Raw genomic sequence first — 20,166 nt, 5'->3', positions numbered from 1 at the left:
TTCAACTAATTTACAGTCACTGAACCAGTGTGTTTCTGGTTACCTCAGACTAACTTCTTTTGTACTATTTGGTTGGTCAACTGCATGACCTCATTAATGAGATCACTACCCACCTACACAGTACACTTACTTAAATCAGATTCCCATTTCTTAGACTCCTGAAATTTTATTGGGCATTAAAAGGCATTAAAACTATAGACAGGGTGAACTGGCATGACAAACACTCTTGCATTTTTACTGATATATCAAAGTAGTAGATAAAAACCAGAAGCTGATGGTTATAGTTTTTTCTATAGTATATCTGGATCATCTAGTGTGAAAGTGAACATGTTAGTCGCTCAGTCGTGTCCTCTTTGCAACCCCATGAACTGTAGCCCACCAGGCTGCTCTGTCCATGGAATTCCCCAGGCAGGAATACTGGAGTGGGTTGCCAGTTCCTTCTCCAGGGGATCTTGACCCAGGGATCAAACCCAGGTCTCCTTCATTGCAGGCAGACTCTTTTCCATCTGAGCTACCAGGGAAGCCTGTTTTCTATAACATACCTGGATCATGTGGTATGGGACAATTTAATTTCAAAGAGATTCTCTGACTTTTGCTATAAAATAGTTTCAGTTTCCTTACTTCATTAAGTGAGACAAACCTATTAAATACTAAATACTATATTCTCATTATCTTCAGCAATCCTCAGAATAACTCCATATAGAAATATCACTACCATTTTTTTTTATAAAAACTGACATTTGGAAATATAGATTGACCAAAAATCTTTGTAACGGCAGACCCAATATTCAGATCTTAATTTGAATTCATAGATTCCTCCTAGCATTATATCACTGTGCAGAATAAAGTTTGACCTGATCATTAGGTAAACAGCCAATCTTTGAGGACAATAAAAATGAATAAAGTTGAAGCCTTTGACTTCAGTGTTAACATGAGGTTTTGTATTTTACACTCAGCATATATGGTAACTGAGTAAATTTGCTATCCTAATAACAAATGGAAAATTCAACCCAAGTACAGAAGAACCAACTACAATCTGAATTTCTTCCCTCTCTCAGGAAGTGTTTTTAGAGCAGCAAGCCAGAAGTCATTTCTGTGGAGAGGCTAACAAGACTGTTGAGAGAATAAGAGAAAGTTACTTGCCCTTCTCAAGACATTTTCCCTATCAACCACCTGCTTTGCATTCCTTCCTGTAGGCTGCTGGCTGGGTGGGTTTCTACAGGCAAAGCTTGAGAGATGGTGTTTTAGTGACTGAGGCTCCCCCAACCTCAATGAGATGTCATCAAAGACTTAAAAGGCCCCGCCATGGTGTCCAGTGTGTGAAATGCTGTCTACCCTCATAATTAATCATGCTTAAATTACAGCAGCTCTTAGTTTTTAGTAAATTCCTTTTGGAGGGAAGAGCAAGTATTGAGGCTTTATAGAGTGATGCTTCCTGATTTTGGATAATCTTCAGTAATAGAATGTACATGTTGAGGACAAAGAGAGAATGCCATTTGTTTTCTAATTCTTACATGTCGCAGCATCCATAATTTCTACTGTGGCCATATATAATTTTGAAATTTATACTAGATTAGCTCTGAAATGAGATGCAAATAAATATGATTTTAATGCTATTATAGCCTTGTTAACAGTTCATTTATTTGTACATTTTAATAACATTTATTGCTTTTAAATGAAAACAAACTAATCTCAGGATTGTAATATATTGTCTGATAGGCAAGGAATTGAAATGGCATATCATAAAATGCATGAAATAAAAATATATTAAAAATAAGTAACTTTAAACTTTAGTCATATTAATAATGGAACTGCAAATAAAGTAAACGTTCTTCTCAAATACCAGTTTTGCAGTCTGAAAATGGCAAATTTAAGTATTTCATGTGTTAATCAAATATATTTATGGCAAATATAAATGTATATAGTTCTTTCTGAGAAAAGTAATATACTGCAGTGTAATCTGTATATATAAAGGGAAGTTTTTATATAGTTTGGAATTATAGTCACTGATCATGTTATTAAGTTTTTAGAAGTATTCCAATAAAAACATAAAGGTCTATATTAATACCAGGATTATAATTTTCAAAGGGCAACTGAAAAATATTCTCAAAAGCCGCCCAGGAATATGTGACAATTGATTTCTTTAAAGGCCAAGGAAAATCAAATAAAATCAGCATATAGCAGGGATCAAGTCAAACCAATCAAGCATTACAGTGAAGACTAATTGGTGCTAATTAATGCTAACTGACTTCAGGTTTTAAAAAAAAGCTAAATAAAATTGTTTTCAAAAAGAAAAAGGCATATACTTAAAAATTAAACTGGATTATCATATTTAATTAGAAATATCTAGGATTGACCTAATGGTAACAAAAAGAGGAAGAATGAGTTGTGATAATAGAAGCAGCAAGTGGCTCACTTTCACAAACAAGGAAGAGAGAATTAAGCTATTAGCTAATGAGATAAAACAGCATATGTCCTCATAGCAGTATCTGATTGCAAGGTAGGCTCCTTACATAAACAGACTCACTGATAGCGCAGACTCAGGGTGACCCACTCGTTCTCCTGGTTCCCAGTAGGAATTGCCAGGACTCTGCCATTGTTGGTTGCTTGATGCATCTGTATTTCCCCATCTGCCACTTAATTATCCAGAGTCATCAGCTTCCCAGCAGATTTATTTAAAGTATATTAATAGAACTATGTTGAATCTGTAAAATCAGAAGGAAAAAAAAAAAAAAAAAAACAACCCTGACTGTTGTTGAAAATAATCACAAACCCTGTTGTTCAGCGTTACTTTAGGATAATCAGTACTTATGTATTATTTAGGAGCATTTCTATTTTCAAAAAAATTTTATTTAAAAAATTTATTTTTATACAATTTTTAAAGCCTACTTTCCGTTTACAAAATATTGGCTACATTCGCCGTGGTGTTCAACACATCCTTGAGCTTGCCTCACACTCAATAGTTTGTCCCTTTCACTCCCCCACCCCATTTTAACCGCTTTTCCTACTGACAACTACTAGTTTATTCTCTACTGAGTGACAAATAGATTCACGGGATTAGATCTGATAGACAGAGTACTTGAAAAACTATGGATGGATGTTTGTAACATTGTACGGGAGGCGGTGATCAAAACCATCCCCAAGAAAAATAAATGCAATAGACAAAATGGCTGCCTGAGGAGGCCAAATAGCTGAGAAAAGAAGAGAAGCAAAAGGCAAAGGAGAAAAGGAAAGATATACCCATCTGAATGCAGAGTTCAAAGAAGAGAAAGGAGAGATAAGAAAGCCTTCCTAAGTGAATGATGGAAAGAAATAAAGGAAAACAATAGAATGGGAAAGACTAGAGATCTCATCAAGGAAATTTGAGATGCCAAGGGAACATTTCATGCAATGAAAGACACAATAAAGGACAGAGTCAGCATGGACCTAACAGAAGCAAAAGATATTGAGAAGAGGTGGCAACTATGAAGAACTTCTGTGGCAACACAGAAGAACTATGCACAGAAAAAGATCTTAATGACCTGGATAACCATGATGGTGTGATTGCTCACCTAGAGCCAGACATCTTGGAGTGCAAAGTCAAGTGAGCCTTAGGAAGCATAACTATGAACAAAGCTAGTGAAAGTGATCGGATTCCAGCTGTGCTATTTCAAATCTTAAAACATTATGCTGCAAAAGTGCTGAATTCAATATGCCCGCAAATTTGGAGAACTCAGCAGGACTGAAAAAGGTCAGTTTTCACTCCGATCCCAAAGAAGGGCAATGACAAAGAATGTTCAAACTACCACACAACTGCATTTACTTCACATGCTAGCAAGGTAATGCTCAAAATCCTTCAAGCTAGGCTTCAACTGCATGTGAACTGAGAACTTCCAGATGCACAAGTTGGATTTAGAAAAGGCAGAGGAACCAGAGATCAAATTGCCAACATCCGTTGGATCATAAAAAAAGCAAGAGAATTCCAGAAAATCATCTACTTCTGCTTTATTGACTATGTTAAACCCTTTCCCTGTGTGGGTCACAACAAACCATGAAAAATTCTTCAAGAGATGGGAATACCATACCACCTTACCTGCCTCTGGAGAAACCTGTATGCAGGTCAAGAAGCAACAGTTAGAACTGGACATGGAACAATGGACTGGTTCCAAATTGGGAAAGGAGTATGTCAAATCTGTATATTGTCACCACGCTTATTTAACTTATATGCAGAGTACATCATGCATAATGCTGGGCTGGATGAATCACGAGCTGGAATCAAGGTTGCCAGGAGAAATTTCAATAACCTCAGATATGCAAATAACTCCACCCTTATGGCAGAAAGTGAAAGAGGAGAGTGAAAAAGTTAGCTTAAAGCTCAACATTAAGAAAACTAAGATCATGGCATCTGGTCCCATCACTTCATGGGAAATAGATGGGGAAACAGTGGAAACAGTGTCAGACTTTATTTTGGGGGGCCAAAATCACTGCAGATGTTGACTGCAGCCATGAAATTAAAAGACACTTACTCCTTGGAAGGAAAGTTATGAGCAACCAAGATAGCATATTAAAAAGCAGAGACATTACTTTGCCAGCAAAGGTCCATCTAGTCAAGGCTATGGTTTTTCCAGTGGTCATGTATGGATGTAAGAGTTGGACTGTGAAGAAAGCTGAGTGCCAAAAAAATGATGCTTTTGAACTGTGGTGTTGGAGAAGACTCTTGAGAGTCCCTTGGACTGCAAGGAGATCCAACCAGTCCATCCTAAAGGAGATCAGCCCTGGATGTTCATTGGAAGGACTGATGCTGAAGCTGAAACTCCAGTACTTTGGCCACCTGATGTGAAGAACTTACTCCTTGGAAAAGACCCTGATGCTGGGAGGGATTGGGGGCAGGAGGAGAAGGGGGCAACAGAGGATGAGATGGCTGGATGGCATCACTGACTTGATGGACATGAGTTTGAGTAAACTCCTGGAGTTGGTGACGACAGGGAGGCCTGGCGCGCTGCAATTCATGGGGTCACAAAGAGTCAGACACGACTGAGCAACTGAACTGAACTGAACTATGGCAGAAAGCAAAAGGAACTAAAGAACCTCGGGATGAAAGTGAAAGAGTGAAAAAAACTGGCTTAAAACTCAACATTCAAGAAACTAAGGTCATGACATCAAGTCTTATCCCTTCATGGCAAATAAATGGGGAAACAATGGATGGAAAGTGTGACAAACTTTATTTTCTCGGGCTCCAAAATCACTGTAGATGGTGACTGCAGCCAGGAAATTAAAACAAAACAAACAAACAAAAAAATGCTTGCCCCTTGGAAGAAAAGCTATGACCAACCTAGGCAGGATTAAAAAGTAGAGACATTACTTTTCGGACAAAGGTCCATCTAGTCAAAGCTATGGTTTTTCCAGTAGTCATGTACGGATGTGAGAGTTGGACCATAAAAAAGACTGAACACTGAAGAACTGATGTTTTCAAACTGTGATGGTGGAGAAGACTCTTGGGAGTCCCTTGGACTGCAAAGAGATCAAACCAATTCATCCTAAAGGAAATCAACCCTGAATATTCATTGGAAGGACTGATGCTAAAGCTGAAGCTCCAATACTTAAGCCAACTGGTGCAAAGATCCAACTCATTGGAAAAAACCCTGATGCTGGGAAAGATGAAGGCAGGCGGAGAAGGGGATGACAGAGGACAAGATGGTTGGATGGCATCACTGACTTAATGGACATGATTTTGAGGCAACTCCAGAAGATGTTAAAGGACAAGGAGGCCTGGCATGCTGCAGTCCATGGGGGTGCAAAGAGTCAGACACAACTGAGAACCTGCACAACAACAACCTTTATAAGTACAGGGATATTTATCTGCATTTTGTGAAAGAAGATACTGCTGTTCAGAGAGATGTTAAGACTCATAAACCTATGAATGGCAGAGCCAGAATTCATAACTAGTGTCCATGTGGTTCTAAGACCCTTTTTCATGGCTCCACCAAGCCACTTCCATAATGATCTTTGACTTTTCTGTGCATCACTGTATCGAAGTATCTGGAACAGTGCCTGAAACATAGTAGGTCCTCAGTAAAAATGGCTCTTGGTTAAAAGAAGTCCTGCTCAGTGAAGAGCCTGCTTTCACTCATGCCTCTGGGCACCCCCCATGGAAGGTAATAGAATAGTGCACTCATAGTCACTGACATTAAGCTTGTTTCAATCTGTTCCGGGTCACAGGTTGTTGTTTGTTTGTTGTGTTCTTTGATGTCTCTGTCTTTCCTTGAATGTGTTTGAAATCTATGAGGTAAAAGCCCATGGGGGCAGGAGTCAGTCTTCCTTGCTTACAAGCATTACATCTGCACTCAACAGTGCTTCATAGACTGATCAGGCCATGTTAATCATTGACAGAAAGTCTGCTGAAAGAAAGAAAGAAATCTGCACTACAAGAGTACCATTAGCCCACACTCATTTTTCACTTGAAAGAGCTATGCACAGCCTATGAAGATCTAAAAAGTAGATTCTCCTTTGTTCCCAGAGAAAGGAGGATAGCAATTTGAGTAGTAAAGTCTTTATTGTGGTCACTCATTTCTGTGATATTTAAATGTGAAGAAGTCCAACTCAGTTTGGGATGAAGTCTTCTTGGGAGAAGCCATGTGGGCATGGCTGAAGATTTAAACTGATCAAGTACAGCCAGAAAACTCCACTGAGGCAATTATTATTGACTTGGAAGCCCTCTTATTGCAGTCTGTTTAGATTATGGTTGAGTAATGAGGCTGGAAAAGACCCTGATGCTGGGAGGGATTGGGGGCAGGAGGAGAAGGGGCCGACAGAGGATGAGATGGCTGGATGGCATCACTGACTTGATGGACATGAGTTTGAGTAAACTCTGGGAGTTGGTGATGGACAGGGAGGCCTGGCGTGCTGCAATTCATGGGGTCGCAAAGAGTCGGACACGACTGAGCGACTGAACTGAACTAAATGAGGCTGTGGATAGAGTGGAATCAAGGAAAACCTGTGGAAAATATAAGCACCCTTTCTGGGCATTGAAGATAAGGCTGTAGGCTACAGCACAATTAGTAGGTCAAGGATTTGGATCTGTTTTGTTCACTGCTGAATCCCCGGTGTCTTGAACAGAAACTGACACATAGGTAGTATACAATAAATATTCTTTAAATGGAATAGAATATAGAAATAATGAGGAGGAGGAGGAAGTGTTGGAAATGTTATCCCTTTAATTGGAGTCTATACTTTAAAAGCTCTTGAATTTAGACTTTTAAAGGAATGTTGTCTCCAAAAGGGATAAAAAGATAAATTTAGCTCAGGAGAGATGTGAGGGTTCTTTGAAATGTTAGGGCCTTCTCCAAAAAAGTATATTCTGTTTTGGACAGAGTTCAGGAACACAAGAAGTTTTGGGGCAATTATGTTATTGAAGTTTCAAAAGAAAGTAGAATAATAAGCAGGCTTTCCTGGTGGCTCAGATGGTAAGGAATCTGCCTGCAGTATGGGAGAGCTGGGTTCAATCCCTGGGTTGGGAAGATCCCCTGGAGGAGGGTATGGCAACCCACTGCAGTATTCTTGCCTGGAGAATCCCCATGGACAGAGGAGCCTGGCGGGCTACTGTCCATGGGCTTGCAAAGATGTGAACACAACGGGGCGACTAAGCACAGCACACGGCACAGAATAATACGCAGTGTTACTTTTATATCATATTTGGCTTATGTAAGTGTTGCCAAAAGCTTGATTAAATCCCATGAAAATTAAGAATAAGAAATGGGTCCTTGTTATCACTGTTATTAATATGGTTTTGTAGGCAAGGAAAATGAAAAATTGGTAACAATATCAAGAAAGAAAATAAAATATTATTGCTTTATTGATAATTACATTCTAGTAGATTCAAAATTTTCAAACTAAATAAAACTACTGAGTTTAGTAAGAAAATTTAGTACGTCACTTGTTTGACTTAGTATGAGTAGAATGCTAGCGTTCTCATTAAAAAAATAGATATCCAACAAGCAACAAAGGTTTACTGTATAACACAGGGAACTATAGTCAATATCGTGTAATAACCTATAATGGAAAATAATTCTAAAAATAATGTGTATATGTATAACTGAAAAAAAAAGAGAATTTCATAAGTTGACAAAATACAGGCTGTTTCCTATACTAGCAATAAGTCAAGAAAATTTATTTACACTAAATAATAAAGACTATAGGAATATATTTAGCAATAAAAGTACTTGACCTTCCTGAAAAGCAATATAAACACTTACTGCAAAGGTATCCACAAGTCGATATTTCATAGATATCCTAAAAATCTCACACGTCACCTTATGTAATTGATTATGTTGCAATTAAATTACAATAAGAGTTCAGAAGAATAAATGTTTGAAAATAATATAATTTTGAGGGAAAAAAATACACCTCTGTATGGGTTAGTGAGAATTCTAACTGCCCCTGCTGTTGTTGCTTTTTAGCTGCTAAGTCATGTCCGACTCTTTGCCACCCTGGGAATGGTCTCTGTAGCCAAAATCTGATTACTAGTGGCTTAAAGTAGATTTTATTTCTTGTTTACTTCATAATCTGTTGTGGGCGGGTTTGACTCCTTTATTTTCTTGTTATGACTATTGTTTTATTTTTGTATTTTAATTTCTAAGCATAAATTCCGTGAATATTCACTCTGCTCCAGTCACTAATTGCATTTTCTCATTTAATTCTCACAGCAATACTGTTGTGTTAGCCCCGTTTTATGAATGAGGAAACTGAGGCTTTGAGAAATACAGTAAATAATTGGTAGAGGAAATTGAGGTTACCTAACTATTAAGCCAACCAAGTATTTTTGACTTCCTCAGATTTTAAGCTTATCTCACAGTAGATAGAAAATATAATATAAAATAATTAGCCAAATGGATATAGCATAAATGGGTAATATATATGCAGCATACTATATTTTCATTGTTTCTGTTTTATGTAAAAATAGCAAAAATGAAGAGTATGTGTCTGAAAACTAAGAGAGCCAGAATCCTAGCCCTAGTTGTGCTACTAAAAATGTTTGTGACCACCTTCTTGGTCCTCAGTTTATGTTATGTATAAAATTTGGGAGCTGAATGATGATATATCCAGAGTCTACAGTCAAGTGGTTCTCTAAAGAGAAAATGGATTATAAAGCCTGTCTAGATCCAAAGCCCATGCTCTTGTTTTTCTGTGTAAGTTGGTGTCTTTATATTAGTAATACTTCTATTATAACAACACAGGTGAATGCTCTGCCCTTCACTCCACCTGTCTGTCTTCAGATGTGAAGGAAAATTTGACTGTGGAGGGGCCTCTAGGACAGGACAAAAACTCAGCACTTCTTATTGTGACCATGTGATTCAAAACTCAATTTGAGACCCTTCCACAGTGCGCAATGAGCTGTTTCTTATACATAGCAAGTAAATTTGTTTTGGCATAAACTTAGAAATCTTGTTTTGAAAGCAAGAGCCTCTTAAAATAATACACTCTGTATTCATGTAAAATAAGAAGATGTTACAAGATACAATTTAATAAAAAGTTACTACAATAAAATGGGAATAAATATCAAATCAAATTTAAAATGTAGACTTTTAAATACTAACACCAATATTTTTTTATTCTCTATTAAATCCTGCCCATCCTTTAAAGGATAACTTTTAGAGTATCTAATTTAAAGTATATCCTTTCTTTTTTCGTGGATCTATTTTATTTTTTAGAATTGTGGTTTTGATGATTAAATAATAGATTTAAATTCAATTGATTCTGACCTTTCTTTAGCAATTGACTTTTATGATGGGCTTTTTAAAAATGACATTTCCTGTATTGCTTGGCGCTGTGACATGGCAAGTCAGCCAAATAAGGACTATAAAATTAAATATGGCTTATCTGCTGTGTACAGTTGAGTAGCTGGAAGGTTTAAGTACTGTGTTTTTTTGCTTTTTGTTTTACACATATGCAGTCAAGTTAATACCAAGAAAATTAGCCCCATCCTGTTGGAGTCTTTGCAACCCTGGTTACAAAGATAGTGACATTCTCATTTATTTTTTTCTGTGCTAAGTCGCTTCAGTTGTGTCTGACTCTTTGCAACCCTATGGACTATAGCCCTCCAAGTTCTTCTGTCCATAGGATTCTCCAGGGAAGAATACCAGAGTGGGTTGCAATGGTCCCCCTCCAGGGGGTCTTCCTGACCTAGGGATTGAACCCACATCTCCTATGTCTCCTGCCTTGGCAGGCGGGTTATTTACCACTAACACCACCTGGGAAGCCCATTTTTTTTCCTGTATAGTTAGAATATCCATTGGTTGTTATACTACCAATGGTTATTTATTAGCCTTGATATTAGATAAAGCTTCTATGATGTACAAAATGGAAATTATTTCTCTGTAATATTTTAAAATAATTATCCATAGAACAGATTATCTTACATACAATAGGCAAGTTTTAATGTGATATAAACAAAGCATGTATCCCATATATTTGTCATAAGTTAAACTCTTTCATATGTTAAATAGTGTCAGATTTCATAGCATTAACTCTTTAGTTAATTATTTTAATTGTTTACCTGGCATTTTTTAAAAACCTACAGTGTTCATGTTTATAGAATGATTCTAAAAACATTTGGGAAAGCAAAGCAGATTGTATAGTTGGGTCCATATGATGTCCAACACTGCTCTCTACTGGCAAAGAAGCAAGTCATAAAATAAACTAGCTGTTCAAGTGAAAAAAAAAAGTCAATTTCAAGTAATATTTGAAAATGAAGGTGTAATCCTCAAACTTTCACATATGTTTCTGAAAAATGCTTATTTTAGGCATAATGGAATGCAATGAAATAACTGGAAGGAATGACTACAGACATCATCTGAGATTAGTTAGAAGAGAACCTGTCATTTTAATTAATTGAAAAATAGTTGTGGGAGTTTTGGAAAGTATTAAGCCAAACATGAAACAACTTAATAGCATTCAAATTTTGAAAGTCTATAAAGTAAATATTTTTGTATATAATAGTGAGTTTACTGATGCTTTATGTTTTTAATTTCAACAAACTGCTGCCATTAAAATATCTGCTATGAGTACATTTACAAAGTTTCTAAATGCACTGAGCAAAGAGATGCATAGGTTGAAATATCTGCATGGAATATATTAATATAATTACCTTTAGACTATAAAAATTTGCTCAGTATTTGTCAAAGTCTTTATTGATGATTTTCCAAAGACATTTTATAGTTTTGTAAAATCTGTGAAAAATATATGCTACATTGTTAAACCTTTAAACATATAGACTAACGCACAAGACATTTTTAGATCACTATCATCTTACTTCTCATGGTCTAATATCTTCTAAATGTCCCTTTATGTTTTATATCTTTTCTCTCTGTGCATATTATTTAGGATTAATTTAATAGCTAGTAGCCTTTTAATAACTAGTAGCCAAAATGTAAATGCAAACACACAGATGCACTCACACAATAATGCCCAAAAGGGAATCAGTAATATACAGTAATTTAAGAGGAGTTTTTTTTTTTTTTTTTTTTTTTTTTTTTGGTAAAGTTGCCTAATACTGTCACTGGCTGATTGATTGGCAGACTACTTTTATTGTAATGAATTTAAAGCATATTACATTTTCAATGATAATTACCTCGATTATAAGAAAGAAGTTGATGCTTATTTTCATTGTTACATTTTTCTGTAGTTTCTAAATTTCCTATAGAGAACATACATTACTATTAAAATAAAATATTCATAAGTAAAAAGAAAAATTTTGCTGCAGATTTTCAAAACACAGGCACATACTTGTGTATGGGATTTACACTTGGATTTAGGTAAGGTCTAATGCCTGATCTTTCTAAAAAAAGAGCAACGTGTGCTAAAAAGAATGTTGTCTCTTTGAGACTATGAAGAAAAAGAATTGATAAAATCTTGAGTACTTAAAATATTCTGCACCCACCATTATCATGGCCTAGGAACAAATAACTCTTTCTTTTGCTCTTTTGCCACACTGAAAAATAGCACTCAGAATCTACATGTATAAAGCAAAACAGTCTGATATTATACTCTCTTCTCATCAGTGTTATTTTTTTGCTGCCACATGGAGGAGCTAAGACATAAAGTTGCTAAAATATAAAAGCAATGACTTTTACTGAGTTGAACGTGTTCACCATACCAATGTTCCATTTTCTGAAAGATTATAAAAAAAAAATCTGTATTTTTTACTTGGGTAAATTTCTAACAAAAAAGAGAATTTTTGAGATTGACTTCTTTTATTCGGCATAATTTCCTTAACAGTCATTCAGGTTGTGTGTGTAACAATAGTCCCATCTATTTTTATTGCTGAATAATGTTCCATGGTATGGATGTACCATAGTTTAGTTTAACCATTCACCCACTGAAGGATATTTGGGTTGTTTCTGACATTTGACTTTTACAAATAAGTCCACTGTGAATATCATTTCAAAAATATTTACAAGAATATAAATTGTCATCTCTTTGGTATAAATACCAAAAAGTGCAGTTGCTTTGTCTTATGATAAGTTCATGTTAGTCTTCAGAGAAACTACCAAACTATATTTCAGAGTGGCTGTAACATTTTACATTCCCAGCAACAGCAGCATCCTATAATTTTATTTGCTGATCTGACAACCTTAATTACTAATATTAAGGATCTAACTTTCTTGATCAGTAAAGAATCTGCCTGCAATGTGGGAGGCCTGGGTTTGATCCCTGGGTTGGGAAGATCCCCTGGAGGAGGGCGTGGCAACCCACTACAGTATTCTTGCCTGGAGAATCCCACGGATAGAGGAGTCTGGCAGGCTACGGTCCATGGGGTCACAAAGAGTCAGACATGACTGAGCGACTAAGCACACACAACTTTCTTGATTCTCCCTGCTGTTGCCCCCGACATTTATTTCCATTGGCAACACCCTTCTCTCTCATCGCCCTCTGCAGCACGGCGGCTACCTGCGGAAGCCGTGGCTCTGGCACTCCTCTGTCCTTCCATTGAAACCTCAGTTCCAGGGTCTCCTTAATCCATCCCTTTTACCAGAATACTCCTTCCCCAAGCTCCACTTTGGACTCCCAGCTGTTGAGTCTGCTTCTTTAGCTGACACCTCAGAGGAGCTTAAACTCAATGTGTTTGAGTGTATGTTTCATTTCTTCCTTTCATTTAGGTCTCTGTTAAATTGTCACCTTTTTTAGAGGGAACTTTCCTGATCTTATACAATCTAAGATGTATTAGAAATCTGTTTGTGATCTAGATATAAACATAGAAATATATAGATGCATTCATATATACATACCTGCATACATACACACACATGTATGCTCACTGGGAAGTAAGTTACCCTCAAACAGGGGCACTTTTCACCGTTTATATATCCAACAATTAGCAAATGCTTGACTCATAGTAAATACTTTTTTTTTTTTTTTTTAAGGAATAAATGAGTATGTGTAACGTTAACTTGTTATCATTTGGGGGCTTAATTCAATTTTTATTTTACCAAAGTTTGTTGTTGTTTAGTCATTAAGTCATGTCCGACTCTTGCAACCCCATGGACTGTAGCCCACTGTCCGTGGGATTTCCCAGGCAAGAATACTAGAATGGGTTGCCGTTTCCTTCTCCAGGGGATCTTCCTGACCCAGGGAACAAACTTGTGTCTCCTGCATTGGCAGGCAGACTGTTTACCAGTGAGCCACCAGGGAAGCATTTATCAATGTTATCTATGTCCATTTTAAATATTTCCCCAAGGTTTGTAATGAAACAACAGAATGTTACCCAGCTGTTTCCCCAAGTATCATTCACAGAGACAACTAACTTCAGCTCGTTGTTTTCTTCTTTGTTTCTGGATAACCAGCTTAACTCTTGTGCCTCAACTTGTCATATCTGTAGTGACTGTCATCCTCCCTTGATTCCTGGATTGCATTTCTTCCTTTGCTGTACTTTACATATTTTCCTCTTCTCCTATGGAGAAGTGGGACACGGGAATTTAAATTTTTAGTCCATCTTAGTACATATTTTTCCCCCTCCTGGTAATCTGTAATCTTGCCCTAAATCTTTCTTTCTTTCTTTTTTTTTTTTTTTTTTTTTGGTTCCTTAGAATTTGAAGTTATTTTTCTTCTGTTATTGCTGATGTGAAGTCTGATATTGTATTTCCTGGCCTTTGGGGGATTTTTGTTTCTCTCTGGGTCTTTTATGGTCTTTTCTGTCTCTAGTGTATTGGTGATGGGCCTGATGTACTGTGTTTGTGAGTTCTCACTCATTTCAGTGGTGTAATCTTGCAATCCACAGCTCCCCTGGCCTTGTTTCTCCTGCTAGCTAACAGCTCGATTGAGATGGGATGAATTAACCCCTTGGCCATGGCTTCATTCTGGTCCTTCTTTTCCTTCACCCTTCAGACACCAGGCAGAGTGGGAAAATACAGAAACTAAAGTCCTTCCTCTAACCTGTGTTGTGTCCAAGCCTTTGACAGTACTATGACCAGAGTATTTCGGTTGTTGGTGGGTTAGTGTGCCAGACTCTGTGTTCCTGAATGTAAGCATTTAAGCCCTTAACAGCGTGTTAAGGCAATTCCTCCCAGAATTAGCACCTGAGGTTAAGATTTGGCAGGAAGTAGATCGTTAAGGAAGTGTTCCCAGGAGCAGTCCGTAAGGACATGGGAAGGCAGACAGATGAGGGGAAGAAATCAAGCAAATCCTCAGCTGCAGCCTGATTCTGAGGAAAGCTCTGCATCATGATGTTACACCTTAGAGTTTGCCCCACTTCCCAGCAAAGGGGCCAGCCCTCTGCACTTCTGCACCAGTCATTGGTTAAAGAATTGTTGTGACAGCAGAAAACTCCCAGGAGTTTATAGGTCTCAGTACTGGCAAAGTAACCTCATTGACAGAAGGGAATTCTCCGAAACTCTTGCTGTGAGCCCTCACCAGCAAAGCATGGGGAAGCTGGAGGATGGATCCCACTGCTGATAAAGAGGATCCAAGCAAAGCTGAGCAGCACCAATGTCCACTAAATTCTAGTTTCATCTCCAAAGAATCAGTAAATTAAGAAGTGGCCATCCCTCATAATTATAATGCATTTTGCAGTTTACAAGGTTTTTTGTTTTTTTCTCCCTCATCTCATTGCAATTGGTCTTCAGAGCAATTTTGTAAGGAAAGAAGAACAAAATTATTCTTGTTTTTCAAGAATCGTGACTTTTCAAACATTTTCAAACTCTAAGCCTAGAGTTTATTCCAGCATGTTGCATCACATTCAAGAGTCTTGTAAATATTTTATATAGACATGGAATGCATACAAATACAAACCTTAATCAGAGGAAGCATTATGACTTTTTTAACTTAAAATAAACTATTATGAGGAATAATCTGCTTTTCAGTTTTAAAATTGTTCCCATTCAGTGCATCCAACATTACACAGAAGAAAAGGGTTAAGTGGCAAGCTCCATATCAGATGTCTTTTAAGTTTAGTTCCCACAGCCTTTGAAGGTCTCTCCCTGTTTCATTACTCAGACGATTTAATTAAAGCCCATGTGAAGGAAACATATTAAGAGGTTCCTGGAGTACCACAAGAGGTTGATTCATTTAGAAAGCACTTGGAGTTCTTCCATCATTTTCCCATATGGACCTATTTACATATAACCCTATGACTCATGACATTGCTGCCAAAGTAAGGAATATTTTTCCATAAATATTTCCAGTAACTCTTACAGTCTGTTAGCGACCCATCAGACACTTCTTGTAGTTCAATAATCACTTATCTATAAAGAGTTTGCTTTCACCTCCCAGTTCTGCTAACTCTAGACCAACCACTAATGGGGAATCTCTCAGTGATATGATAAATACAGAGATGTTGAGAACAGTTTACACCTTAGATTTCTCAGAACTAAACAGCTTCTATTGTGTTAGCTCCCCTCCTGTCACTTAGACCCTTTATCCTTTCTGGATGATCTAAAACAGTGCTTTTCAAATCTGGTGGCACATTAAAATCACCTGGGGAGCTTTAACATACACAGATGCCCTAACTCCGCCCCCAGCTAATTAAATCAGAGTCCCAGGCACTGGTCTGTTTAAAGCTCCCATGTAATTATATCATACAGACAAGGTTGAGTATACTGACCTGAAACAGAAGAAAATGTGATGGGTCCATTGGTGTCAGGAATCAATTTGGTTGTCTTCCATATCTTAGTGGCAACTTTTGAATTCCTTTTTAACTGAGAATTTCTTCCCTTATTTTGGTCTTTTTTGCAGGTCTGGTCAACCAACTTGAGATCATTTTGGGGCAAACATAGTGCTTAATGATATTACATCTAGACCTAGTAGCAGTTTTTTGACATAGTTTAAACATATTAGAAAAAGAAACTGTTGTATCTTATAGAATCTGAAAATTGAAACATTTTTATCTTAATGCTTCTGAGCTTCACTTTCTTTCCATGAGCTCATCAGAAAGGGGATCAGCAGTTATCTCCTGTATTTTCATCTCAGCTTTTCTATCAACCTTCCACTATTCTCCTGACCTGTTACTATTTCCTAAGTCTGTTCCTTAGATTTTTAGTACAAGAAATCACCTGTGATGGTTTTAGAAATATAATTCCCTAGGCCTACCCTTATTAGGCCAAAGAATCTGCATTGTTATGTTTTAACCTGCTTCCTAGGTAATTCTCATGAAGGTAATACATAGAGCCCAATTTAAAAAACAAAAGTCTAATTTCTTTAGTTATTGTTATTTTTTCAAGAATGAAAGAAGGAATCATGGTCAGTTCAATGGCCCAGTCGTGTCCGACTCTTTGTGAACCCATGAACCGCAGCACGCCAGCCCTCCCTGTCCATCACCAACTCCTGGAGTTTACCCAAAACCATGTCCATTGAGTCGGTGATGTCATCCAGCCATCTCATCCTCTGTTGTCCCCTTCTCCTCCTGCCCTCAATCTTTCCCAGCATCAGAGTCTTTTCAAATAAGTCAGCTCTTCGCATCAGGTGGCCAAAGTATTGGAGTTTCAGCTTCAGCATCAGTCCTTCCAATGAATATTCAGGACTGACTTCCTTTAGGATGGACTGGTTGGATCTCCTTACTGTCCAAGGGGCTCTCAAGAGTCTTCTCCAACACCACAGTTCAAAAGCATCAATTCTCCTGTGCTCAGCTTTCTTTATAGTCCAACTCTCACATCCATACATGACCACTGGAAAAACCAGAGCCATAACTAGAGAGACCTTTGTTGACAAAGTAATGTCTCTGCTTTTCAATATGCTGTCTAGGTTGGTCATAACTTTCCTTCCAAGGAGTAAGCATCTTTTCATTTCATGGCTGCAATCACCATCTGCAGTGATTTTGGAGCCCAGAAAAATAAGGTCAGCCACTGTTTCCACTGTTCCCCCATATATTTGACATGAAGTGATGGGACCGGATGCCATGATCTTAGTTTTCTGAATGTTGAGCTTTAAGCCAACTTTTTCACTCTCCTCTTTCACTTTCATCAAGAGGTTCTTTAGTTCTTCTTTACTTTCTGACATAAGGGTGGTGTCATCTGCATATCTGAGGTTATTGATATTTCTCCTGGCAATCTTGATTCCAGCTTGTACTTCTTCCAGCCCAGCGTTTCTCATGAGTGTACTCTGCATATAAGTTAAATAAGCAGGGTGACAATAGACAGCCTTGACGTACTCCTTTTCCTATTTGGAACCAGTCTATTGTTCCATGTCCAGTTCACTCTGATATTGCTGTTTGGTTCCCTTCCATTCTGTGAGTTAACACATGAAAAAGATTCTACTTAATTATTTGATGTAAAGTATATACACATACTGGAGAAGGGCATGGCAACCCACTCTAGTATTCTTGCCTGGAGAATCCCCATGGACAGAGGAGCCTGGCGGGCTACAGTTCATGCAGTTGCAGAGAGTAGGACATGACTGGAGTGACTTAGCACCCACACATACACATATACATACCCATGCTTATGTCTATGTAGTTAATAACATAAATGAATTCATAATATAGATGAATTCATATCTCGCTTTGGTATTACGATTGGTAGTATGTGACAAGAGAAGAAGTCTTTGGAAAATTATATATGTCTAATGAATGTAGTGATTATTTGCTATTTATTTAAAAATATTCTGTAGAATAAAATATCCACATGTCAGTTCTAATTTTTCTTTAATGTTTCACGATATTGGTCTCCGGTTTAGGAGGTATTGTATTGCTCCAGGATAGATATTTTATTACATGTGGTAATTATTATAAAACTTTGTTCTTTTGGGGAGGATAGGTTAGGTTTTAACTAAAAACCTCTAGGGATCCTTTAATATTCTAGAGCATGTATTTTTTTTAATTTTTTAATGTACTTTAATTTATGGTTTTGATGAATAGTGTATGTTGAGTATTTAAAATGTGTGTTTTTAAATTTTATATGCTAATTGGAAAACAGAAAAATGTTGATTTACATTATAAACTGCATTAAACCACATTAAATTTTTAAAATATATCTTTGACATGAAAAAAATGTATATACTTTAAATTTTCAGTTAACAAGTTTTTAATTGTTCACGTTTTAAAGATCAACTTTATTCCTTTGGGCCCAACAAAATAACTTTAATTTTCTTTCCATTAGAAGTCTGCAAGCAAATCATTTAGGAAAAGTGTAATTTTAAGAAGTCTTAGAATAATAGAATTGTATGTGACTAAGTAATGTGTTAACATTTTCATATAATGTAAAGTAATATAAATTAGTAACTCCTCTGTGTTGGATTTGGATTTGAATTACTATCACATCATTCTATTATTCCATGATATATTTTAAAATGATTTCATGATAGATGACGTGGTAACGCCTGTCTCACAGTGACCATTTTCAGTTTCTTGGCAGCACAGAAGTAGAGCTGCCCAAAGGAACAGAAGTTGTGAGAGACGCTGTAAGGAAACTCAAGGTAAGCAAGCCCTCAAAGTAAGTGTCTCATATACTGAACTTACCTTCGGTCATCAGTGGACTGATGGAATTTCAAAGCATCTATAGCTCTGTGGCAGATAAGTCTTAGTAAAAATATGCTGTTAAATGAATACCACTAGATCAAGGAAATGTATTTAATGATAACTATGTAGACACAATTATTTTTCTGAATGTGGCACAGTCTTCATGGTTTCTTAAGGTGTAATTTTTTATACTCAACAACAAAAAGTGTAACAGCAATATTTCATAAGTGTTGCCATTCTGTAGCTTGCCTTTACTTTGCTTGGGCAATGTGGACTCATGCCCTAACTCAAAGCCAACAATTTCCTGTAGTTAGAATATCGAACCCCCCAGTTGAAATGTAGAAGTAAAGTTCATTCCAAAGCAGCATTTTGCAGTGTTAAAGACATACTAATGGACAAACCCACAAGGGTCTGGCCGTATCCATGAGCAGACTCAGGGAACTGGTGAAAATAAAAGCAGAAAAGAACAGTAAGCAGCTCCACATGCTCATAATCAGCAAATTTCCTGAGAAAATCTTACATAATTGCCATGCATCCTTTGCATGTTTTTCTAATTGCGTTCCATCCCCAAAGACATTGTTTCCTCTGAGATATTAAGAGTCAAAAACTCCTTCAGCAGAATTCTCACATTTATCATCACATTAAGAAAATTTAACATAACAATATTTTGTTAACATATTTTATTGTTCTTCTCTCTGGTTGTTATCAGAATTTTTTTGAGAAACAACCCTCCACTAACTTTATTTAGTTTTGAGATTATCCAGTTATTCTATAAGATGGGTAGGCCTCTGCACCAGACAAAGCCACATAAAATATATTAGTTTGCTTTGAGAATGTCATATTGGGTGGAATTTACTGAGTGTTTAAATTGAGAAAAAAATTGAAGTGAGTTGGCTTGTTTTCTGGGTAAAGAAGTAAAAGTAGATAATTTTTATCCATTTATTTTAAATAATTGCTATATTTTTAAAATATTTTCTATTTTTCCTGTTTTTAAAGAAATATACTAAAAGGTTCCAAGGTGATATCATTCCCATTTGGAAAAAAAAGGGACAAGCCAATCATTACTTTTAACAATTCATTAGACAAAAAAAATTAGACTTCCCTTGTGACTCAGTTGATAAAGAATCTGCCTGCAATGTGGGAGACCTGGGTTTGATCCCTGGGTTGGCAAGATCACCCTGGAGAAGGGAAAGGCTACCCACTCCAGTATTCTGGCCTGGAGAATTCCATGGACTGTATAGCCCATA

The 20,166-nt window shown here is 36.9% G+C and overlaps 1 protein-coding gene across 3 annotated transcripts in view; it reads left to right on the top strand.

The window, feature by feature from the left end:
- GULP1 (GULP PTB domain containing engulfment adaptor 1) overlaps positions 1–20,166 on the top strand; it is a 313,902-nt gene that overhangs the window by 229,327 nt on the left and 64,409 nt on the right. For all 3 annotated transcript variants that reach the window (XM_043894934.1, XM_043894936.1, XM_043894935.1), the window contains exon 5: positions 18,805–18,876. In XM_043894934.1, the coding sequence (XP_043750869.1) occupies positions 18,805–18,876 (72 nt within the window). The remainder of the gene's footprint in view (positions 1–18,804; positions 18,877–20,166) is intronic.

Source organism: Cervus elaphus, chromosome 33 (genome assembly GCF_910594005.1).
Source record: "Cervus elaphus chromosome 33, mCerEla1.1, whole genome shotgun sequence".
Lineage (NCBI taxonomy): Eukaryota > Metazoa > Chordata > Mammalia > Artiodactyla > Cervidae > Cervus > Cervus elaphus.
The sequence above is the reverse complement of the archived record's forward strand: the minus strand, read 5'-3'. Positions and strand labels throughout refer to the sequence as shown.